The sequence below is a fragment of the Halichoeres trimaculatus genome, unplaced genomic scaffold (assembly GCF_033239565.1).
Source record: "Halichoeres trimaculatus isolate MK-OKI-2021-1 unplaced genomic scaffold, fHalTri1.1 fHalTri1_scaffold_8, whole genome shotgun sequence".
NCBI classification, from domain to species: domain Eukaryota; kingdom Metazoa; phylum Chordata; class Actinopteri; order Labriformes; family Labridae; genus Halichoeres; species Halichoeres trimaculatus.
The window spans coordinates 31,332,981-31,358,238 of NW_027437186.1; the positions used below are offsets into that span (position 1 = coordinate 31,332,981).

Sequence of the window (25,258 nt, forward strand, 5' to 3'; positions counted from 1 at the left end):
TCCTTTTTTTCCTCCACGTTATCATGTGCCTTTGTTCAAGTGTCAATCAGAAAACCAAGAGAGGAAACTGAATAGAGAGGCTGTATTAAGCAGTCCTCCTTTTAGGTGTTGTGTAGCTAAGGGAGGTTAGATCTTTGGAGAGGGAAACTACAAAACCACTTGTGTCTGAAGTTTACGGCGTGCCCAAGAAGAATAAGAAAAAGGAGACATTTTTTGCATTGAACAGATGTGCAGCAGCAGTTTGTCAAAGAGTACGAAAAGGTCGTCTGCATCTCCTCTGCTCTGCAGAACTGGGAAGAATTTTACGGGAAGAGCCAGGGGGAAGTGAGTCATCAAGTCTGGCCATGCATGGAGAGGAGCTGGGCAGACAGGGTGTGTGCGGCAGAGGCCCCGTCTTTAACCAATCACAGGCAGGATCTTTGCTGCTCGCATCTCTTGCAGTCAGGGACATTCCAGCAGGATGAATACAGACACATCCATGATAGAAAATAAACAGATGAAACCACATAACAGAATCGATTCTGCTGTAAAACGAAGAACAGACGCTGAACAACACATGGACACATCAACATCAGGCAAACGCCACAAACATGCTGGATTCAGAGGGAGAAGACAGCGGCCAACACGGGCTGATGGATAGAAAACATCTCACATGGAAACTTACTCAGCGGTGGCAACCACTTGAGTCTGTGGCTCTGTGTTATGTAAGGCTCTGGCAGCACAGCTGTGGTGTGGCCACAGGGGCTTTTCCTGTCGGGCGGTCTGTTGGTTTGGGCTGAGAAACGCACAAATAGACGATGGAGAAGAACATCACTGCCACACAGAGGCCCATGAGATTTAGTCACGGCTGGTTTTAATGCTGTGTATCTGACGATGACAACAAACATAGATTCAGGGTATTTACAGCACAAAGTTCTGTTTGTGTCAGCACAAAAATTAGATCCTGCTGAGAGTTAAATTAGAAGATGGGTTCTTCTCTCTCGCTGGTAGCGTGAAGCTAAAACCTGCAGCAAGGAGTGGAAACAAAAAATTTTTTCGCTTCAAGTTAAGTTCAGTTTCCAGAGAAGAAGATAATTCAATAGACCCATGAGACTTTTATGTCTTGTGCACTGGCAGTGGTCAACAACTTTTCCTTTCAAAAGAGCCATTTTGCCTCAGTTCACCTGGATTGTAGTCATTCCAGAGCCACACAATCTATTTTATCTTCACAATGAAAATAAAAAAGTTTTAGAAAATCTAGTGAATGATTAACCCAACAAGTTTTGAAATTTTGAAATTGTATGTGTGATGTCTCCGTTTGATTATTTTTATTAAATTTGCAAAAATGGAAAAAAAAATAAAATGTAATGAATTTGCAAATAATTCAAACAATTTTGATATTCCAAAAATCTGCTTAATTTCCGTAATTTAAGAAATGTAAAAAATTAGAAAAGCTTTCAAAATATTGAAATTTAACAAATTTGCAAAAAACAAAATTTAGAACATTTGTCAAAATTTGAAAAGAAAATCTGAAACTTTCCAAAAAAATCCCTGAAACTTCAAAAAAAAAAAAACTAAAACTTGATACATTTGCGAACAATGGCAATTAAGAAAAATAAAAGAATTACTGAAACTTTTAAAAAAATACTGAATTTTTTTTAAAAAGTGAAAGATTGAAAAAACTGAAATTTTATACATTTGAAATTTCAAAAATAGAAATGTAATACTTTTGCAAAACAAAACACATTTTAGAAAATTAAAAAAAAACTTTCAAAGAAATTCCTTACAATTCCAAAAAATGATGAAAAGATGTAAAAAAATATACATTGAAAAATTGATACATTAAAAAAAATAAGACATTTTAGAAAATTTGAAAAAAATTCTGAAACTTTCAAAGAAATTTCAAAATCTCTAAAAAATTGCAGTTTCAAAGATTGCAAAGTAAATCTAAATGCAAACGTAAAACTTAAGATTAGTCACAGGTGCATGGAAAGTTGATGGGCTGTTGATGTTGTAGGAGGTAACAAAAAACGTCTTTCAGGAAATGGTCTGGTTTGGTGGTGACACCGTCTGTTACAGATTTTAGCAGGCATTGGTACTACGGATGTGTCATTAACACTTAAATGTCAAAAAGAGTTTTATTTGTTTAAAAAAGGTGAAAAAAAAACAGGAGCCAACCGATGTCTGGATGTCAGTTGTAAGCTGTTTCCTGCTTCATATCCTTACATCCATAAATCACGTGCACACTCTATATATCTCAGTAATACACAATCATCTTCACATTTAAATACAGAAAAAATATTTTTAAGCTTTTTCAAATCACCTCACTGCACACACATGGAGCCAGCTTCCTCCTGTAGAGACTGTGAGCTCTGCAGATCCTAACATTGCTCTGTGTGAACATCATTATTATTCATCTATGCAGGTGCGCTGCTGGTCACTGTCAGCCTGCAGGACCTGATTTATCAGCTCCAACTTGCTTAGTCATCAAGTTGCATCGCACAGTAGATCGAATACTGCAGAGGTTCATGTCTGAGACCTTTAAGATGACTTTACACACAGCAGGTGCAGACAATAGATCGTAGAAAACCACCACCAGTTTACAGACCATTTAAGTTATGGTGAATGAAGGCAGGTACCCAGAAAAATGTAGTTTCTGTTCAACACATGCAGTCACAGGAAAGCCCTCACCTCATCTTATCATCCCTTTATGTCTCTTGGTTGTTTCTCAAGTTTTCAGTTAAAATCTTCAATTCTGTTGACAAAAACCCGTCCTTGTCTTTGCCCCAGTTCAGGAAAAGACCCTGTCATTCTGCTGCGTGTGCTTTTCACACTGAACTTTCTAGAAATCTTACTTCACCGCTTACAGGATTAACCTACTGCACAGGAATGTTGAGTATGTATGAGCCGGGTCAGTGGAGAAATGGCTTAAAGGGCCAATCCTAAGTAACTTCTTGCGTATTGTGGTAATGACCCAAAGAATCATGTGGAGCAGAGGGACGTTGTTACCCCAAACATAAGGCTTTAACCTGTCAGTATCAGTGAAGAAAGCGTTTGTCATCTGCTCAAATTAGTTCATTTCTTGGAGAGGATTGTAGCTCTGCTTCCTGAATGTCTTATCACTTTGGATCAGTAGATCTAGTCTCTGTAAGACTTGGTTTGTGTGTCTGGATCCTTCAGTGGGAACTGTAGTCACATGATCCAGCGTGGCTCTTTTGTGCATTGTTTCATATTGTTCTTGTGACCAGCAGGAGAACAAGAGGTGTTATGAAGCTTTCTGTTCTCCTTTTTTCTTTCTCCTTTTCCTCTTCCACTTGTACAAAAAGAGTCAAACAGGGTGTAAATAATACTGATCACAACACTGACTGATGTAAACAACTGTGTGTGTGTCTTATCTCTCTCTCTCAGGTGGACAATGCCAAAGTTCTCCACTATGTCGGAGCAGGCATCGCCTTCCCCACCAGTATGCTGTTTGTGTGCCTGCAGTCAGCACTCACGTACCGACTGGCCAAGACCCAGGGGGAGTACAACGTGGCCCACCTCCGGCTCTGCATGACCCTGTTGGCCTTCGTAGCCTTGGTGCTCAGTATCCTCTTCAGTCACTAACAGATGGCAGCCCTCAGGACTGTCAAGGCTCTGAAAACAGAGTAAAACTGTGCTGTCAGCTGGGTTAAAGGATGTGAGCATCCGTCCATTAGGTTTCACAACTTATAAAGATGCTATGGGGAGGATCTGTTTTAACTGGGCTCCCTCGCCACCTTGTGGCCCGGAGTCTCCGCACACTGTCGTAAATTACTTTTAGCAAGGCGTGCGTTTGTTTTGGAATTAAATGGAGATCGGGTCGAAGCAAATTTTCTTTGTTCAAGACAACTTTTTACTGAAGTAAGGTACTTATCAATACAGTTACATAGCGCTAAGTTTGAAACGTGACGTCAAACAAACATTGTAGCAGCCAGCTATGTTAGCCTGGTGCTCCGGCATATCTGTAGGCTAACATGACAACAAGTAAACACTGTCAGTTTGTATGTAGTTTAGTAGCAGTTTATATCAAGCACAGTTGGCAGTCTGATGCTTTAAGACAGGTCTGTTATGTGTAGAGTTTGTGTATCCTGGTTAGCTATGTCCTGCTAGTCATCAACCAATCAGAGCTAACGTAACCTCACTCTTCATTTTATTGATAGACTCTCAAGTTTGAACAGACCACTGCAGAATAACTGCTGACTGTGGGTAGCAATGAACATTAGCACAAACAGCTTAGCTAATTAGCCTTTAGCTCATGCTCTGTCACTCTCCTGTTTAGCTTTCTTCTGCTCTTCTGTCCCTTTTCTGTCTGACAGTTAAACTCCTGTGTCCACCATCACTACAAAATTAGTCACAGAAATAATTTTCAGCTGAGTAAAGCACAGATCTGTGTTTTATCTCTTCTCACTACTAAACTTCTTTAGCTGGCGTGGTGTTGTCATAGAGACCTAGATATGCCGTGAATCAATCCAGTCCTGGGCGACAATTTAAAATAACCTATAAGTAGCAATATTGGGGCTGATAATCTCATTTTAAAGTGTGGATTACGATCAGGCATATATCTAGAAGGGTGACTCCTCACAGCCATTTTAATGTGAGATTTCGTTCTTTTATAGACATTGTTGAAAAGTGAGTGCATGTTTCCAAACTTCTTTGCTGCTGTTGCCCTTAACCTTCCCTCCAGGCGGGGTGTTTTTCTGCCAGGAGAGCTTCGTCCTGCAGCACGCGTCGGCCATCTTTGAATGGGTGTTCTGCGTCATCGTCATGCTGTTTTACGGGACATTTGCCTTCGAGTTTGCCGGCATGTCGGGAGACACCATGGCGGTGCTGGCCAGAGGAGGAGCCCTGGGACCTGCTGGGAGAGAACACAAGGTGGATGCACTGGGATCACTGGGACCACTGGGAGGGCTTGGCTCACACTCACAGCCTCATCCACACCAACCTGAGAACATGTCCATCCTGTAGCCCGCAGGCACATCTTGATGCCAAACTGTTGGCAGGTTTTTTCCTCTAAACTGTGGTTATGAATGAGTTTAATTCTTCATTCACTGCCACACTTCTCTGAAGCTTCGAAAACGCCCTGACGAGTGCAGTCACTGTTCACAGCAGATTCTACTATTTCAACCACAGGGGTGTTCACGTGCTGCCACAGGAGAGCTCAGATTGTACTGCGCTCACAATAGAGCTCAGTTCCTCCTAAAGACTTGTTTGCATTTTGCACATTGCACAAGTGTGAAACCAAATTCTGTCCAAACCAAGTCGTGTTTCTATTTTATCAGTTCCCCCTGACATCTTTTAACCTGTTCCACAAGTAGCCTTGGACCACTGTTGACCATCATACGAAAAGGAGGCTGCAGGGCGGCCGAGCTGATGGTTTAAGAGCTGTGAGGTGGAGAAAAATACTCAGAGAGACAGAGTATGGCGGCTAAGTGTTTCAGTGATAGCAAGGTCAGATTTCCTGCAAGAACACAAAATGCAATAATTCAGAGAAAGAGCGCATCACGTGGATGAGTTAATGAATGTTTCAGTTGGTCTGGAGACAGAACAGGGCCTTGTTTGCATTTTGCAATCATCAAACCCTGCATCAATCAATATTTTTTAAAATAACTATCACTACGGACAGATTTATGGTGTCAAACTCAAAACATTTCGCTGCTTTTAGCTCACTTATTTCACCAGATAGACACGCTGCCTTTCATCCAAAGCTCAATGGGAGGTAAAAAGTCATTTTGGGGACTTGAAGCAGAAGAAGAAAGAGAAGCTTATGCTGGACTAATATTTTTCAGATGGTTACTGACATATTACTGCTGCCCCGTGTGTGCTAGCCATGAAAACTCCAGCAAATTTGTTTTGTGGTCTACACCTCTTTAACGCAGCCTTGAAGTACGCCCCATCACCAACTCTGTGCAGACTTCATTTACAAATGCATGCCTTACGTTGTTGTGTAGTATCCATGGTGCCTCATTTGATTCAAACCTGCTGAGTCTGAACTGGACGTTGTCCTTCCCTCTTGTTGTTTACTTTATTGACCTTAAACTTCAAATAGAGCTTGATTCATCTTCCTTACTGTAGCTCTGCCAAAGGAAGAGAAATGAAACCGTGTCCAGCAGCCAAACATGACCCGGCTAATTCGATCCAGAGCTCTGGGGTTTATTGAGTTTCGTGACGAGGCATCAGGCATGTTTTCAGGTTCTGTGGGCGGATGTCTGCATCTCATTACTCCCCGATGAGGAGGGGGCACAACATGCTCTCGTGGGTTTACTCGGTACTTGATTATGACATTTCATAATCAGTTGTTCCTTTTTTTATCACTTGTGAAGTGTAACAAAGGGAATAGGGAGGATTTGTAGCATACATGAGATGCACTGTGCGGTTTTTGTAAAGTACAGCCGGAGATGCCAAAAACCTGTCTGCCTGTGGCATTGGTGCTAAAACCCTCAAGCCTTATCCTGCCTTTTTCCTCGAGTGTGGATGTGAAAATGTCGAGCTTTAAATGAAAGCAATAAATCGGAGCAAACAAGCAGGGGCAGACGACTGCACGCAGGTATTCACCCCTACGAATTCTTCACTAATCCTCGCTGCTCATTCATACCCTGACTTCAGATCCTGATCTGTCAGTGTGGTTAACCGTTACATGCTTTTCAGTTTGATTGTATTCATTGACTTTCTCTGATGTTCTGTGCTGTTACATAACAGGAACAGTTACTGTTTATATTCTTAGGAAATCTTCCACATCTGGGTGTAATATTAACAAACTCTGAGCACTCTAGTCACAAACAGATCAAGTGGAAGGTTAACAGCTTGTAAAGTCTTGTTAATGTGCCTTCACGTGGTCAAAATATCACTCTCCAGATGCCACAGCAGGCTTCATGTTTCCTGAGGATTTTGATAGATTCAGTATTTTGGGTTCAAGTGTTGAGTTGCTGAAAAGATTTCATTTCTCAAACTGAAATAAAGCGAGTAACTCTGAAACTGGATGTTTGAACGCTCTGAAGACTAGAGAAGAAAAGCAACATGTCCAGAAACTTCCCTGATCACCTGCTGCCCTCTGCTGGTGGAACAGCACACTGCAGCACAGGAAGAGTTACAGTCAGAGCTGTTGTGTTTGAGTCAAGCTCACAGACACAGTCTTTTTTTTTTTTCTGAAAATTAAATTGAATGTTTTAAATCTATGCATAACGCCTGTTCCTATCCGAACACTACATAAATGATCCAAACATTTCTTCTCATCAGAATTTACCTTCTCTTCTCCCCTCGTCCTTATTTCCTCGGTTACTGATCAGTTTGAACTTTGCTCTCAGGAAGACGTTCTAACACCAGCTGTATTCATCGTTTGATTCAAGCAGAATGACTGCGAGCTTCTGCGTGTTGTCTTTGTTATATTGCGTTTTTTTTAATCTGTCATGTTTCGTGTAACATAGCTGCTTTTTCATAACTGTGGGATTCATGTTTTAGATTATTTTTATTAATCGAGACTCTGTAAAGCTGAAAACAATAAACATGTCTGTGTATTTAGCTTGTGAGAATATATATATGCTGCTCAGATAAACCCGGGTAAATATCTGCAAGAAAAAAAAACATGCAATCAGTCGATCATAGCTGAGAGCTTTCTGACAAACACTCACGTCTGCAAACCTCAACAATCTGCCACTCAATCCTCAAATGCAAAATGCTCCCTATGTGCCTTATGTATTATTTTGATAATAAAAACCAAAGAGGTTTGGGCTGTAAATTCTATTTTGATGAAAAGTCATATGATTGTATATATATGCCTTAATGTTCAACAATAAATGTTGTTAAGAAAAGCTGTTTTTTGACTCCATCATTTATTTAAGATACCAGACAAGTGTTAATTTCTTCAATTTTCTTTATTGTTAATTATTTACATTTTCCAATTTCCCTGCCAGCAAAGTTGACAGAAGATAACACAGATCAACACATTAAACATAACGTGGGCTGTCGATGAAAGCAGGGCTGTTAAACTCACGATGAAATCCTAAACATTTTAAGGCAGGAAGTTTGTTCACATTTCCTAAAAGCGTTCAAGTCCTCCTGAAAGAAACTCTTTGGCAAAGCTGAATTGGAAATCTTTTTAATGCCCTTTTAGGAAAAACTTGATAAATTCACCTTTTTATTTGAAATCCATACAGACAGAGTCCTGTGTCGTATTTTAAACTGTAGTACAACCTATCAACAGTGTCCAACTAAAGAAAGAACTATGCTCGCCAAAGCTTGCATTAATCTAAAATATATAGAAGGATCAGAGAGTATAAAATGATACAATCATCAGTGTATCACTGATATTGCATTATAACAGAGTGATAATGCAATAATCGTAAGACATCAGTGTGGTCCACTTAATTCTTTAGTCCTGAAAACTTGCATAGAGAGGAGACGCTGATTTTCACTGAAATCAGAATTAAGACATCTTTTCTTTTTCAACTAAGTTCATTCACATTTAAAGAGCCGGTCACAGCAGCAGCAGGACTGTAAGTTGAGAGAAAGGAGGCTTTAGGTTCACGAGCTGACGGCTTGATACTGAAACGATGAGAGGAAAGAGGAGCAGTACAACATAAGGCTGAAGGATCGACTTGTGGTGAGTTGTAACATATGCCTGTAAAAGATATAATGACCTGACTGTACGAGTGCAAACAGCTGCACAAATGACAAAGTAAGACCTTTTTTTCAGTCATGACAGAAGGAGATTGTTTTCTTCTAAAGTCTTTGGTGAAGCATTAATTACACTTCTGACGTTCAAGTGGTAGACAGAGATCAGAGCTGTGTTCCCAGGGTTACAGTCCTTTTCACAATAACACGTTAATAAGACACATCATGGAAACGTCTAAAGAGTTTTTAAGAACTACAGAACTCTTTACTGATCCCTTTTGTAATCTGGACAAACACAGATATCCCTCATCACAACCCTGAGAACAGAGGAATGACCCCTTTCTCAAAAGTACCTGCTGTTGTTCATACTAATAAAAAATAAAGCACCAGGGTTGTGTCTGTACATCATACTGGTCAAAGAGAGGAACTGTCACAGCTTTGAGGTAAAAATGTCTGCCTCCAAAGGGATGGAAGTGATTTTTGTTGCTGTGGTAATGTGTATTTCTTAAGCACCAATAATTGGATGTTTTATATATTTGGGGAATTGGAAACTGAGATGTCTGCTGCATTGTCCCTTTACATGTTCATCGGCTTCAACCACTCCTCCAAAACTACCTCTTCACTGCCTCAGAGCTGATATATTCCTAACTTTGGCTCAAGTTCTTCCTATTAAAAAATGCCCTATCTGTTGACAGAGCTGGCTGCTTTCAGCCCGTGTGGAGGCGTCAGGACAAGCAGGTGGAGTATTTAGAAGACAAGCTTTTTGGGCTGCTCCCAAGTAAACTCTGGTCGGCCAAAGTGGCCGTAAGAGGCTGTGTCCTGGTAGATCGGCCTCTTCAGCTTCAGTTCCCTGAAGAGGACACAGAGGAAACACAACATGAGAGGTGAAAGAGCATTTTACTGAATGATGATACCATTATTTTAAATGTTCATTATTGCATTACGCAGAAATATGATAACACAGGGGCGCAGGAGGTCACTCTCAGCCACATATTGGGTTTTCTGTGATTGTTGGTGTCTTTGGTGTTTGCTGAAATCATCATTTATAGAGTTTTGTGTACTTTGAAAAACTCTTCTAAATACAGGAAATACAATATCTCAAAAGCTGTGACTGCTTTTGCATTTAAATCATGCAATATTAAAGTTTTTCTACTAGTAGTACTAGTAAAATGGAGGTCTCACAGCAAAGTAGTATTTATTTAACTCTGAAGGTGCAGTCTGTTTGCAAATGGGTCAATACACTAGATTTTCCGTTAAAATGTGCAATATTTGTTTCATGTGCAGTACCTGTCAAACACAATACATCTTGCAAAATCTTATTTTTATTTTATTTCTATTTTCATTCTTTTTTTTTTGTTTTGTTTTTTATATCTTGTTGGTTGGAGTTGGGAGAAAAATTTAGAAATCAATACATTGGGATTTTTTGTTTGGCAATATTAAAATCTGGATTCTTTGTCAAAAAATCTTTTTTTTTTTTGTCAAATTCAAATTCTCCATTTCAGTCTTTGTATAAACAAAGACTGAAATGTAGTTATTAATTTATGAAATATATTTATTAAAATTACATTAACTATTTATTAAACAAGTTATTAAAATTTTAATAATTATCAAAATTAAATTAATCATTCAGTATTACTTATTTATTTATTTATTTATTTATTTATTTATTTACTTATATATTTATTTATTTATTTATTAAATTCAATAAAGTTGTTAATTAATTAAATGTATAAAAACTGGATTTGAAAAAAGTTACCACTTTTCTCCAGCAGAGGGTGAAATGTTTCTCTCTGACTCACGTGATGTGCATTTTATGGAAAAATATGTCTCCTGATGCAGTCTGCAGACATTATTATCATCATTTAACTTTTTCACCTACATTGTAAATATTGAAGAACCGCAATTTTAATTGAATCGGCACCCCAAAAATCATAATAGAATCGAATTGCAAGAATAGCATATCATCCCAGCCTTATTGTTGGTACTTTTTGCTACCATATTAACATATTCTATTCTACGCTTATTTTATTTTTATATTATTTTCAACTGCTGTAACTGCTTGATGAGCAATAGTAACGCTGCATTTCCCCCTGAGATTAATAGAGTATTTCTAAATCTTCTAAATCAAAGGAAATGAAACTCTTTACAGGATGCCTCCTTGCAGCTGCCATTGTTTTCACCGCAAGAAATTTGAAAGACCAGGAACTTATTGAGGAACTCTGTATTCTCACAGCTGGGATCAGGCTCTAAAATAGATCCCGCAAGTTTCCTACTTCCTGAGCCAGAGTTTTATTTTTCTTTTTAATTGCACTTCTATCATACTACTTCAACATACTACTTCTACTATTGTACTAACAGTTGTGAGTTTTCTGAGTGAGCATGACTTGTGTATGCCTACAATTCATGAGTCAGTACCCTTGATGCCCCCTAGTGGTGAGATATAAGAAAGCAGCACACTTGCAGCATGACTTGTCAAAAAGATATCTTAATCATAAATCATAGCCTGTCAAAATACTTTATGTTAAAAACACCTACAAATTCCACACAAGGTGAACCTATGCAGATAGTCTTGTCTCAGGTGTGTTAAATCCATTATTACCTAACGATGACTCCTGGCCTCAGGTCAAAGTTCTTGTTGACGATGTGGAGCAGCTCTGACTCTGTTTTCTGGGATGAACCGTAGGTGAACAGGGAGATAGAGAGAGGATGGGCCACTCCGATAGCGTAGGACACCTGGAACACACACCGACAGGAAACAGTTTTCTCATCAGAGCCTGATTCTGCATCAGTCAGGGTTTGGATGTGGCTGCTAATCAAAGTCCTCCACTCACCTGAACAAGAACTCTCCTGCACAGTTTAGCTTTGACCAGAGACTTAGCTACCCAACGAGCAGCATACGCAGCGGAGCGGTCCACCTTTGAGAAGTCTTTGCCAGAGAAAGCTCCACCCCCGTGAGCTCCCCATCCTCCGTATGTGTCAACAATGATCTTCCTGCCGGTCACACCAGCATCACCCTGGTGTATGAGAAAAGATTGGAGATGATTAAAAAAATCTGTGGCACCACGGATGAAATAATACGTTAGTGAGCCATGGTCACCTGTGGTCCTCCGATGACAAAGCGACCGCTCGGCTGGAGATGGTAGACGGTCTTGTCGTCCAGATATTTAGCAGGAACCACAGCGTTGATGACCTGAACAAAGCAGAACATAAACATTTACTCTCAAGATCATCACGTGGTGTATTAAAGCTGGGATGAACATGTTTGTGTGGCTCTACCTTCTCTTTGAGGACCTTCTGCTGCTCCTCCAGAGTGACGTTGTCGTCATGCTGCACAGAGATCACGATGGTGTGGACTCTCTTAGGGATCACGGCTCCGTCCTTCTGTTCATAATGCACTGTCACCTGAGGGACAGATGAGGGAAATGAAGAAAATGCATCTTAAATAACTCATGCTTCTACTTTTTAAACACTTTTTCAGTTGGAAAAAAAGTGTATACACAGAAAGGAATAAACATCACTTATCCTCACCTGTGTTTTAGAGTCAGGACGAAGCCAGGGGACGGTGCCGTTGCGTCTCAGTTCAGCCATCTTGGAGTTGAGTTTGTGGGCTAAGACGATGGTGAGAGGCATGCACTCCTCTGTCTCATCTGTGGCGTAGCCGAACATCAGACCCTGTAGATACAGAGGACCAGAGAGAAAAAAGAGAAGAAAGAGTCAGAAAGACAAAGATGCAGACCAATCTCTGATTTTCCTTTTAGCTTTTAGTTTTTTTCCTTGTTGCATAAAGCCAAGTTTTAGACAAAAGTCAGGAAATAATTACAGGTTGTTAATCATTACTTTGTTTTCCTTGCTTTCCAACTCTCTTTACTCAACACGACCCCTCAGACTTATCTTGTGACCTCTCTGAGGGCCTGACCTCTGTGTCAGAAACCTCGACCAAACTGTTCATGAAGAGGTCAAAACCAGCAACAGCATTTACGTGTTCTTCAACACAGTCTGTTTTTTTTTTTTTTTTATAATCACTTGAGACAAAACACATTCAGTCCTGTTGTGACAGCCCCACCTGATCTCCTGCTCCAATGTCCTCCTCATGTCTGTCAATGTGGACTCCCTGAGCAATGTCTGGACTCTGCTGCTCCAGAGCCACCAGCACGTTACACGTCTTGTAGTCAAAACCTGCAAAGCAAAAACAAAAATCCATAAAAACTCTAACAACACTGACGCTTTCGCCTCATTTTCTGCTGATTTCATGACTTCTTCTCACCTTTCTCAGAGTTGTCGTAGCCGATGTGTTTGATTGCATCCCTCACCACCTTCTGGTAGTCCACCACGGCTCGAGATGTGATCTCCCCACAGAGCAGCACCATGCCGGTCTTACACACAGTCTCTGTCAATCAAAACAACACATTTAAAGATAACAAACACTTTAGGTTTAAGTAAACACTGAGACTACTTCTGGACTTCAGTTTCTTGGAAAGAAGCTGGTTTGCAACAAGACAGGTCACAGGGTTTTCCTCTTAGTAGTGACTTTCCTGTGAGCTCTAGAGGTCAATACTGAAATAAGATAAACGATCTTAAAATGTCTTTCAATCAGGTCAGTGGGCTAGTTATGTCATAAGCTGCTTTTTTCTATCTATCTGATTTTGGTTTCCTCACCACAAGCCACTTTGGCGTCTGGATCCTGCTTCAGGTGAGCATCCAGGACAGCATCACTGATCTGGTCACAGATTTTGTCTGCAAGAAGCAAAATATTTAGATTCAGATCTGAGATTTAAAAGTCTGTATCAAATTCAGCTCCAAAGATCATATTTTAAAAACTATTTAAAGCTACTTTCTGAATTCTTGTTTCACATATCTGTGTGTTTTGGATTTAAGTGTGACGATGCCTAATAAAATGCTAAGTCATCCAGCTGAACGCAGATTACATCATCGAAGGACTCCGAAATGTAGTTTGAACACAATCTATGAGTCATAGAGCCATGTAACAAATGTCAGAGTGAGCTCTAAAGCTGCGAGACAACATAACGTTGTCGCTCTGATCTGCAGAAACAGCCGCTATCAGTGGGAAAAGCCCAGACTGCAGGTTGTGTTATCAAACCTTCACCAAGGACACACTCCTCTGTGAAGGTACCATGTCTGAAAAGTGAACAGACTTTAACAAAAACCAAGATCTAAAGATTTGCATGACAGAGAGGTTGAAAGAAAACACACTCTGCTATGTGAAGATATTTGATCAGATCTGGCAGGTAATAAGTCACATGACCATAATAAGCAAAAAGAGCTGAAATCTTCCAGGAAATAAAACCATCTGCTTTCCTTCCCAGTGATGATCACATTAACTCTGACAGACTGCATTCCTTTTTGGATAATCTTTATATTATTTATATGTAATTTTGTTTCCTCTATTTGATTTTATGTACAGGTTTCCATCTTTTCTTCTCTAAAGAATGCTTTCCATATGTTAGACCTAAAGAGAAGCTGCTTTGAAATGTCACACATAAACAGAAAAAAACATTTTTGAGTCTTAAATTGCTGCATTTCTTGCTTCAAAGTGTACCAAATCATTTCAACTACTTGTGTGTGTCGCATCTTGTAAATGAATCAGTTCACTCTGCAGGGTTTACTGATTATTGATCAGGCACAAGGGACTTTGTAAGGTTACATATTTGTGAAAGGATTACAACACAGGGGCAAGGAGGGAGAGAGGGGGGGAGGGGTCCAAAGGCATCAGCGTAAAGGACGGAGTATTTTATGTTAACCGTTATCACCGGCAAGTTTTAAAGTACAAGGTGTGCATGGAGCACTTCATTTTACTCCTGACCTTACCCTTATAAAAGCCATAAATCAACATCTGATGAATGCTTTATTCGGGGCTGTCGTCCTGAGTGATAAAAAAATTAACCATTACTGAATGTACATAATGTTTTATAACCCTACACTGCAAAAAATTGAAGTCTTAACAAGTTGTTTTGTCTTGTTGTAAGTAAAAATGTCTCATTAGACTCAATACGAGCAACTTCCACCTGACCAGTCTAGAAAAACGTCTTGTTTCAAGTTATTTAAAGACAAAAATTAGGTCTGATCTGCTTTTAACATGTAAAAAAATCTGCAAATGGAGCAAGAAAAATTTGCTAAAAAATTTGCTTGAAACTAGAAAAGTTTCTTTATAGAGGTAACTAATCTCTTGTTTCACTGGCAGATTGTTTTAAAACCCATTGTTTATTTTAAAAATACCTTAAAATAAGACATTTTTCTAGACTGGTCAGGTGCATGTGGCTCATATCAAGACTAAAAAGACATTTTCTACTGAAGATAAGACAAAATCACTTGATTAGATTTCCGTTTTGCAGCTGAGCTTTAATATCTTGTAATTACTTTTACACCTAACGTCATTCATAGGTACACACAGGAGGTGGTGGGAGTGCTACCTCCCATACGATCACAATACGTCTCTTTAAAATATGATTAGGTTGTTCTGTTGCATTAGTTGCATGAGTTGTATTTTGCCTGAGTGTGTCAGTAATGTGTAATTCAGGAGCGTGGAGCCCACATGTCCCTCTGCTCTCTCTGTTTTAGATCACTTTTTCTTCAGCGTGCAACCTTACACCAGCTACACACTCATCAGCTCACACACACACATTCACACACATTCTGCTGTCCATAAGTGAGAGTGAGAGTGAAGGGCAGTAAACACATGTTGCTATGAATGGAATACCATCCATGCTTGGAGAGTAAATAACCAGCACTGTGGAGTTATTTTGGACATAAAGCTCAACTTGCAAAATCTTCCCTGCTGCGTGTGTTTATGTTATGACACTTAAACTCCAGTTTAAGAAGCAGTTTAATCACATTTTTCTGCATATGCATTAAAAAGTAGTGAATATTGTTACTCTGAAAGTAGTTTTGTGAGTTGTAGAATATCACAAATGTTGATACACTTTGTTTCCCACAGGTCGCTGAAGCTGACTGAAGACTCACCTGGATGTCCCTCTCCTACAGACTCCGACGTGAACATGAAAGAGCCATCGTCCAGCAGATCACTCATGTTTTCCAGCAGGTATTCAGTACTCTCAGGTAGAAAAAGTTCCTCAGTTCCCACAAACAAGCAGTCCAGAGAGACCTGAAGGCTGCTTTATATTCCTGCTCTTCTCTTTAGGAGAGAAATGGAGAAAGAGAAGCCAACAGCCCTGCAGCCAATACAAAGTCTATCCTACAAAACTCCACGTCTGTGTCCACATGGGCCAATATATATGGCTAAGAGAACACACACACGCGCACATACACACTCATGTCATGTGAATCCATGGGACAGTCCATTCCAGGGGGGAGTGGATGATGGGAGGGTGTTTCAGCCTGTAGGAGCTGCTTGTTAACCCTTTGTGTGTTTTATGACGCTTGAGTGAGTTCGTAGGCATCACCTCTGTGTTGTCAGCTTTGCTTCAAGATGTGGTGCTTTCTGGGTGGAGAAGAAAGATCTTAAGTGGGGGTTTACCTCCCTGCCTCCCACTGTCACGGAAATGGGCCAGCTCTGTCAGCTGTGACACAGTCAGGACGGGGCGAACCCCACTGACAGAGAAAGAAGAGGAGATGTTTGTCAACTTTGAAAATCATACCAATACTTTTGTTTGAAACTCAAGAAAAGGAATCTCATCAAAACACTGAAAAATTGACAAAAAAATAAGTAGAGTGATGAAACTTTGTCAAGAAATCAATGTTTTGAAAATGATCTTAACCACTTTTTATGAACTGTCTGAGTAAATGTTGCTATTGTTTGGTTCCAATATTTCTAATACTTGTTTTGCTGATACTTTTTTTCCTACTTGAGTTAAATTTGAAAGCATGGATCCTATTTGTAATTATTTTTCTACCACAGCTACTTTTACTGGATTATTATCAAAAGTGCACTCAGTTATAAGGATTGCTACAAATACAGCTTCTCAAACATAAGCTGTATTTGTAGGAAAAAGAGGAAAAATACTTAAAAACTTAAATGTTTCCAGCTCAAATGAAAATATTTGTAACTCAGCTGAATCTTAGGATACATTTGTTAGTGTTAGATCCAAATAACCCTCCCCCTTTCATGCTTCACAGAAGAAGTTTAAAACTGAATAAAAAAGTAACTAGTTATTTGTTTTGTACTTTCCATCACCGTCAGTGATTGAGTTAGCAGCAGTGACCTGTTGTTTTAATGCTCTTTTCCATCAACTCTAAGCCCCAGGCTTCATCTCTGTATGCTACTGTAGAGAATATCGAGCCATTTCCTGAGAGAAGATCAAATAATGAAGATGTGTCCCTCAGATACTTCAAAGCCTTTCAGGTGACTCACCGAATCTATGTTTTTTATACAATAACCGAGGGATGGTATGGAACTGATCTCTGCACAAGTGATGCACACAAAAACAGACCCTGTGTGCACGAACAAACATCCACCTGGAGAAACAATGGGGCAGTCACCAGCTCACAGACACTGACTCTGTAGCTTTTCATACGGTAGACGAGAAAACCTCTGTTTATTGTGACACAGAGAGAGCACGGGGACAAACCATCTCTTTCATCTGGCTTTAATTTCAGTTTGTGTGAAGCTGGCATCATGAAATGAGCAGAGAGCTTTAACCAGGTCCAAACAGTGGATAAATCACCACACTACTCCGTTATTTTAAATCCCATTAAAACAGATTTTAACAGAGAGGAAACAACATGATGACACATTTAAAAAGAGCTAGCACGAGTTACAATCTTCTATCTTTGTCTTATAAATTTGAAAGAAAGTGAGCAAGCTAACCCGACAAAGCCTATCTAAAGTTAAGTAACATCACTGGAAATCTAAAAAAAAATGCACAAAATGAAAGTAACTTAAAGTGATGGAAGAGTATTTTAAAATAAGGTTCAGGGATAAAAAAGATAGGATAATGGTTTCCTAAAATCATTCATTTAACCCTTCAGCTTGCTACTCGACCCTTTAAAGCACCTTTTGAGTCATTATACCTCATTGAAAATTTAACGAAGTGATTAAAACTGGATTTTTCATCTCTGCAGCTTGAAATAATTTTTTCTAAATGTTGTAGTTTCTGACTTCAGTGCTAAAAAACCCCCACAAGAAATACAAAAAATAATTTTACTTATTTTCTTGGATAGATCATTGAAGCCCTTGCATTTAAAAAGTGAAAGTTAGAGGGTTTATAGATGAACAGTAAAAAGAAAAACAAAGAAATGATTAATATTACAATTAAAATAAAACACCTGAAATAATTTTCTTGAGATTGTACACCGTTACTCTAAAGCGGACGTTTATAAAAGTTAGTAACGAGAACATGTCAAGGACAGCTTGATGGCTATTTTGTCTACCTATAGATTTTTAGCTAAACTTTTAGCTAAGTCTTAGCATAAGCTAGCTGAAACTTAGGAACAACTACAGCTGGCTAAAAAATGAAAGATAAAAAGTTAAACTACATTTCTAAAAGTAAAAGAGAAAAAGTTGTAATAGATAAAGTTATTTGAAAAACAGTTCAAAAGCATAGCCTAAGGTGGATGGACATGCTAATGAAGATGTTCAACTACCAGCTTAAAGTTAAAAATTGTAAACAATGAACCAGAAAGGTCTAAATGTAAAGAACTCAAATGATTATAAACTAAAATGACCTTTTTTTTTTTTTGATGGTGGGCTCAGTGTATTATTTAACAACAGAGGGAGTACACTGATGAAGCTCCACCTCAGTTTAACAGACATGAATGTGCTCAAAGCTAAAACCAAAGTGCAACCTTGGTAGGCTGACATTTTTTAATGGATAAAAGTTTTACAATTCAGCCTGTATAGATTCTATGCCTCAGCTGCTTTCTGCAGGGAGAGGTCAGAAACTCTCAAATGATGTGAACTTGATTACACAAGAGGAGACATAGATGTCCTGCTGCATGCCAAAGGCAGCTCCAGCAGCACCGTGTGCTGCCTCTGGATGATACACCTCTGTTTGTTTTGGCCTGGTCGTGTGTGCCAGGATCAAAACACCCAAACACCCACACTGCTCTTGTTACGTGGGCAAAAAGAACTCTATATGTGTGTGTGTGTGTGTTAATGACTGACCAAGACGGAGGGATTTTTTGAACGCCAGCAAGATCATTCTGGTTGTGTTTCAGATAACAGGTATCAGAGTTTTGACAGCGTGTCAGCATGAGAGGATGGGACTTTTTATTAGACATATATAAACATATTTTGGAAGTAAAGGGTGACTTTTATGCCCAAATTGAAAAATGCTCTGATACATTTTAGTCTATTTATTGCATACAGTCATACCTTATGATACAGACACAGCTATTTGTGTTAGGAGAGAATGAGGCTTATTGTTGCCACTCTGCAGGCCAAGAGGTCAGTGTGCAGAGGTGGGTTTATGAAACCTTCTGAGGAAACATACTAGATAAAGTTTAAACCCACCTGAACCTTCATCCAGAGAGGGGCTCAGTCTCTAAGAAGAGAAAAAAATAAAGACCCAATGACCTTTGTGTTGTAGAGTTTCAGTTTGTGTCAAATCTTACTGATTTTTTATCAATCAGAGCTCCTTGGCCCATGCCCTTGCAGGTAGTGAGTCAGCGGGTATGCAAACCCTGTGTTTTCTAACCTGTAAAATGTAAATTCTTTAAATTAGTTACTATCCATACACTACCAGGCTGAACCAATCCCTGTTTGACAAAAAGACAGTGCCTCCACCTTCTGTGTGATTGGCTCCAGGAAAAGTGTGTCATTCTGACCCTTTGAGCTCAAGTGGTTATGTTAAAACCCCGAGGTCAGGACTGTGTGGTCACTTTGGGGTTTAAGAGGGAATCAGACTCAAACTTGACTGAACAGGATGAGATAAACGAACCCTGGCCACCTCAGGGGCTGTTAACACCTGTTTGTCTTTCCTCCGGTTCAAGGACGCAGCGTTTACCTCTGCAGCTCTGGTCTCTGCGCTCTGAGCTCGTCTGCTCGCCAACCAGTTTCATCTGGATGGTGGTCAGAGCAGGCAGAATATGTTTGACTTTTATGGCAAGTTTGAGATAGCGGAATGATTAGTGTGGACCAGATTTTATTTAATAAATAACTGGGCAATAAACAGTAGATAATACCATTAACAACCTGTCATTTGTTATGTTTTATTTGATGTTTATTGTTCTTTTATTGCTTTTTACACAGCTACTCTCTTACTTTTATTGCTTTCGTCTCTCATGTGTTTGAATTTTAAGACATTTTTTAGAATTATGAGGCTCCTTTTTGATTTTAGCAGAAAGAAAGAGCTACTTATTTTCCTCCACAGAAGTCTGTTAACAGCTGCACATGGCTTAAAAAAGGGCTGAAAACCAGATCTTTTGCTTTAGAATGAACTCTGACAGTAATTACAATCACACCGCCTGTCCTTCTTTCACTACCACCCACCCTCTCCTGATTGGTCGAACTGACACTATAAAAAAAATGTAACGTTTCAACCAATGCCAGCTGAAAAACACGGCACAGGAGGTGGGGTGCAAAACAGAAGCTCTGATTGGTTTGGACTGCACACTCCCAACGGAGCCGCATTGATCCAAGAAGAGACCATTCTCTGTGTGCAAGCATGTGCACGCGCATCAGTGTGTGTGTGTGTGTGAGAGTAGGTAACAGGTATACCAGCAGCAAAACAACCTGATAAACCCAAGACCTTATTTGAACCTGGCAAATCAGATTTTTTGAGTTTCTTTGAGTCAGACTTTTATGGAAAATTATCTATTAACTGAAATTATCTGACTCATTTTCTGGAAGAAATGTTAAATTATGAGATGGTTTATCAACAGACACATACAATAATTCAGTAGACACTACTTCTTCACACAGGCTGCTACAGCACCAGTCAGTCCAGCCAGAAGGAGGGAGAGCAGCAGCTGGTTGTAGAGTGTCACCCTACCCCACCTCTCTTTAAACCATTTTGGTCCCTCAGCACATTCCTCTGTGAAGCTGCCACCAATGAGTGAAATATAACCAAACTAAAAACTATTCACTTCAGCTGTCTGTCAATGATACTTTCCTGGAAATTCAAACCAATTAAAGGCTGAAACAGTGGCACACTTCGCAGAGAGAGGTGGTGTAATCACACTGTCTTTACACACTCACATTCCACACACAGCGTACCTCCTTTTACTACACTGCACCAAGCTGGACTCTGCTTTTATCAATGAGTCTCTACTCATAAAGCTGCATTTCTACTGGAGGTGGCTGTAAACAGGTCAGTCAATTATGTTTTGATCACGAGCACGATTCATGTAAAGTGCAGTGACTTCAAAAATCATCTGTGGTGTGACAATCTTTCTCCTTCTAGACCCCCTAAGAAGACTATTGTGCAAAAATCTCTACATTCCTTGACCTTTTTCACTCATAAACGACAGGAAAAACATGGCAAGATACTGAGTTTGATAAAAAAAAATCTCCTCTTACCTACTGCACATCAACTCGAATTCATTTAGCAGAGCTTTTGTCTAAAGCAACGTACAACACAAGCAAGAGTTTTGACAGAAGGGAAAACCTTAGTGTGCTACAAGTTATTTGTGCACGAAGAATTTTTTTTTGTAGGTGTAAAATAATGTGGCCATAACTAACCATAATTAGACGCTGCATAAATGTGGTCAAACCTTGAACAACATTCAGTGATCAGTGCCAAATATTCACTTAGACCTGAAACAATGAGGCTTATAAATAATGGATAGATGGGAGATATAGAATTAATTATTTTAGTTTTTTCAAGCAGAGATGAGCTTAAAATCAAAATCCTGGCCTCGAAAACTTGAGCTTTATGGCAGCACAAACATGTGTCAGAGCAAGTACGAAAACAGGGCCATCATTAAGTATGCCGATGATTCGGTTATCGTCAGCCTGCTTAAAGAGGGTGAGACCAGTCATGGCCCTGTCAGTGATGACTTTGTCAAGTGGTGTGAGGAGTCCCACCTTTACCTCAATGTATCCAAAAAAAAAGATATCATCATCGATTTTAGGAAAAAACAGGACGGGCACGGAGTCGCTTTAAATAAAGGTCAGACAATAGAGCAAGTGCAATCATACAAATACCTTGGGACTATGATAGATGAAAAATTGGATTTTAATGAGAACTGCAGATCTGTCTGTAAAAGAAGCCATCAGCGTCTTCACGTCTCACAGATGATCCAGTCGCCTAATAGGTGAACCCCAGTCTTGTCCCACCTTCCTGTACTAAACAGGTACAGAGGATGGCTTTGGCAATCCTTAATAATGATTCCCATCCTCTACGGGGTGAATTCCGGCTCCTTTATTACTTTTATGTTTTTATAGTTATTTTCTTGAAGTTTTTATTGTGTTTTACATGTTTTGTTTTATTTATCTGATTTTTTTATTTTACTGACCCATGCTGCTATATATATATACATGGTGAAACACTGTGCACTTTATGTCTTGTCACTCTGATCAAGGTTTGATTTGATGCGTTTGTTTGTGTCGTAAATGTGATCACTCTGTCTGCAAGACAAATCTACCCTCGGGTATAAATAAAGCAAAGTTGGAGTTGGAGTTGGATAGTAATTTAGAATTTGAAGACAACATTTTTGGCCCCTGTACATTCCTGTGAACTATTTAGATTTGTATTTTTGCTTCAATTTTTTAATTATCTAAATATTTCCTTATAATTATTTCCTGAGAATACATGAACAGGGCAACTGATCAATGAGCAACAAAATACAGCATCCGTATTTCTCATCTCTAAAGAACAGCTTCTACCAAAGACCTGTTGTTGCCCTGAACGCCGCTATTCTAACTTAAATTATATTTTTCCATTGTGTAATTTTGTGCTATCTTGTTATTTGTGTTATTATTGTAGATTTTGAAAGTTTGCACCTTCTGCTTTTTTTGCACTGTCAGCAGAGAGCTGCTATTTTCTATTCTATTTTGTTGCACCTGTAAAAAAGAATTCTGATTATAATGTCACTCACCTCCTGCAGGGGGCAGTGTTGCTCTGAGTTATGACAGGTTAAACATGATCTCGGGGCCTCTGCCACTACTGACCTGAAAAGACCATAAAAAGCAAAGTTAAGGAAAACATTTCTTTGTTTAACACTGACACATGGACTTTAAAGCTTATTTATAAAGTTCAAATTAGTTTTTTTGTGTTTTAATATCTTCTTTATTGTTTTTTATGACCCTTTTTTTTAATATGCCTGTTAATGACTTATGTGACACACTAAAAGAAGCTTTAACAAATAAACTTGCCTTGCCTGTTTTTTGCATCATTAGATTAAGGATATATCAGTGTTGTGAATTCCAGTCTGGTTTCAAAACACAAATCTTCAGTAAAGATCTTGTATTATAGATTTATGCTGTTATCACCAGGAGTCACAAAGGCAAAATAAAATAATATTTTAAAAAGGCTCTACTCAGTGATAGGTGGTCCACCCTGCACCATGCTGAGCCAGGTACAAGGATTCAGCTTAACATGAGCCTCTTTCACAGCAGTCTGTGAGGAATTCTCCCAGTGTTGTGTTCTCATAAGCAAAGCTTTCACTGTGATTGGACTGATCACAGACTCAGAGGGCTTAAGGGGCTGCTGGAACACATCAGATTCCTCCACATTAGCAGAGCGACACAGACTGGTGAGTAACACTTTTGTTATGTTATGTTTACTGTTACGCCATTTGAATTTTCATAGTAGTAAAATTTTCCTTTTTTTCCGATATGTGAAACTCGCCCAAGTTTAATCCAATCAACTTCTGAATCAGTGCTAAGCAGTCACAAGGAACAGCACATTACTGCTTTGTATTTAAGAAATTCTTTACCAGACGGTTCTCAAGGAATCTAGCAACAAGATCTGACTTCTTAAGTGATTGAAAAATGTTTGCATGAGTGCTGCAGCTTTACAAATGCAAAAAGTGAATGATAATATAGTTAACAAGAATGCTAAAAGAGGCTAAGAGATTTGTTAAAACTTCTTTTCTACATTTTCTAAGAGTACCTGAAGAAACAAAGACATTCTTCTGACATTTTGGTCTGCAGGTGGTCCTGTGGGGTGCATCCAGGATCATGGCAGCTGTGACTGCGGTCCTGAAGGCGGTGAGCCTGTATGTTGCAGATCTCATCAGCTCCTTCACGGACTGGTTCCAGACCAAACCAGCATGGGCAAACCCAGAAGTTCTGGGGGAGACAGAACTGAGGACCACTGGAGGAGGTGAGTCAGAAAACAGAAAGAGGAGCAGAAGTGCGACACTACACAACTCTTTGCCAGCCAAAATAGGTATTGCATCTACATGTGATAAATTTATCTAAAAAAAAAATTATTTCCCATGGATCTACTGACATTTGTGTTCTCTGTTTCTCTTTTGTAGTCCATGAGCGACACAAGGCCAAAAATCTGTGGGAGAAAACAGGAGCTGTGGTCATGGTTGTACGACGACCTGGATGATTATTGTGCAGAGAGGTGCAAAAGAAGTGTATCAGCATGTTTATAAGTGAAATATTCACCACAGCAGTTATTTTTACTCGTGCTTTTTGATTCTGTCTGTGTCTCGCTGTCCAGGAGGCTGCAGAGCTGTCCTCTCTGAAATCCCAGCTGCTGGACCTTGAAGTCCCTCTGTTTGCTGTAGTGAAAGAAAACATTGGCAAGGAGCTGGAATGCTTCAAGAAGTTCTTTTCTGGGAAGGTTTATGTGGATCAGAAGGTCTGTGCTCCTCTATGTGGCTTAAAGCAATTAAAAGAAGCATTGAAGGTTACATAACAAAAGCTGCTTATATATTGCCTTCATAGAGAAATTTCTATGGCCCTCAACTGAGGTGGATGTGTTTCTCCATGTTCCTGCGTATTGGGGTGTGGAGGAACATCTGGCGGGCCTTCAGAAGGGGCTTCAGGGGGAATATTAAAGGTGAAGGACTTATCCTGGGTGGAGTCTTTGTCGTTGGGCCAGGAGATCAGGTAGACCACAGCTTGCATAATCATTTTATTCTGGGTATACTAGGATGGTTTAAAAGTTATGCTTGTTTTTGTCTCCCCAAGGGTGTTCTACTGGAGCACCGCGAAAAGGAGTTTGGAGATAAAGTAAATATGCTTGCAGTACTCAGAACTGCCCGCAAAATAAAGGAAACCCTGGCAAGTTAGACTGACTAACTGGGTATGAATGGACTGTTTGTTAATGTGATGTTATGTAATAGTGGCTGCAGTTTCCATTTCCATGTCCATGTCTAGATGTTTCAGCCTTCCCAAAATAAGGCTGTATTACACAATAGCAACCATGTGCTGTAATCATCTCATATGACAATTTTGCACGTTTTTTTTTCTGGCTGAATTAGATTATTTTAACATTTTATGCAAAACAATAACTGTGGTTTCAATGTGCCATTTTAACTGTTGATTGACCAACCGTCTACATATCTGCTTTTGATTCTGTGTTGCTTTTGTGTGTATTAATGATGACTTGTTTCTAAACTCTGCGGAGAGGACATATCTGATGCTAACACACAAAGCAAAACACTTTTGATGAGACAGTCTGACCTGACGTGAGGGAAATTAAACTGTTGAAGCGTTTGAACTCATTTTGTCTTTTCCTTTTAAAGTACAATAAACATTTCATACTCACACATCAATCTCCTGGTGATTTTCTTGTTCGTAAGTATAGTTTTGAAATGTTTTCTTTGTTTTTAATGT

General features: G+C 39.4%; 2 protein-coding genes and 1 pseudogene across 2 annotated transcripts in view; 2 read left to right on the forward strand and 1 right to left on the reverse strand.

The window, feature by feature from the left end:
- LOC141795648 (transmembrane protein 150A) overlaps positions 1-7,767 on the forward strand; it is a 30,286-nt gene extending 22,519 nt beyond the window's left edge. Inside the window, exons 7-8 of the mRNA XM_074676618.1 lie at positions 3,388-3,565; positions 4,685-7,767. Coding sequence (XP_074532719.1) covers positions 3,388-3,565; positions 4,685-4,965 — 459 coding nt within the window. The 3' untranslated portion in view covers positions 4,966-7,767. The remainder of the gene's footprint in view (positions 1-3,387; positions 3,566-4,684) is intronic.
- Positions 7,768-7,959: 192 nt separating this feature from the next.
- Positions 7,960-23,707, reverse strand: mat1a (methionine adenosyltransferase 1A). Its single transcript, XM_074675400.1, has 12 exons — positions 23,577-23,707; positions 22,561-22,633; positions 15,586-16,173; positions 13,264-13,341; positions 12,872-12,994; positions 12,671-12,783; positions 12,136-12,279; positions 11,884-12,009; positions 11,705-11,797; positions 11,439-11,621; positions 11,207-11,340; positions 7,960-9,457 (listed from the first exon to the last, which is right to left on the reverse strand). Exons 3-12 carry the CDS (start codon positions 15,650-15,652, stop codon positions 9,355-9,357), a joined length of 1,164 nt encoding a protein of 387 aa, XP_074531501.1. The 5' UTR covers positions 15,653-16,173; positions 22,561-22,633; positions 23,577-23,707; the 3' UTR covers positions 7,960-9,354.
- On the forward strand, positions 23,096-25,191 carry LOC141794847 (peroxiredoxin-like 2A; annotated as a pseudogene).
- Positions 25,192-25,258: the final 67 nt, after the last annotated feature.

Excerpts from the sequence above, each read along its gene's own strand:
- mat1a (XM_074675400.1), bottom strand. The coding sequence starts at position 15,652 with ATGAGTGATCTGCTGGACGATGGCTCTTTCATGTTCACGTCGGAGTCT. Across the intron at positions 12,995-13,263 it reads AGACGCCAAAGTGGCTTGTG|AGACTGTGTGTAAGACCGGC; the intron begins GTGAGGAAACCA and ends TTTGATTGACAG. Across the intron at positions 12,784-12,871 it reads CTACGACAACTCTGAGAAAG|GTTTTGACTACAAGACGTGT; the intron begins GTGAGAAGAAGT and ends TTTGCTTTGCAG.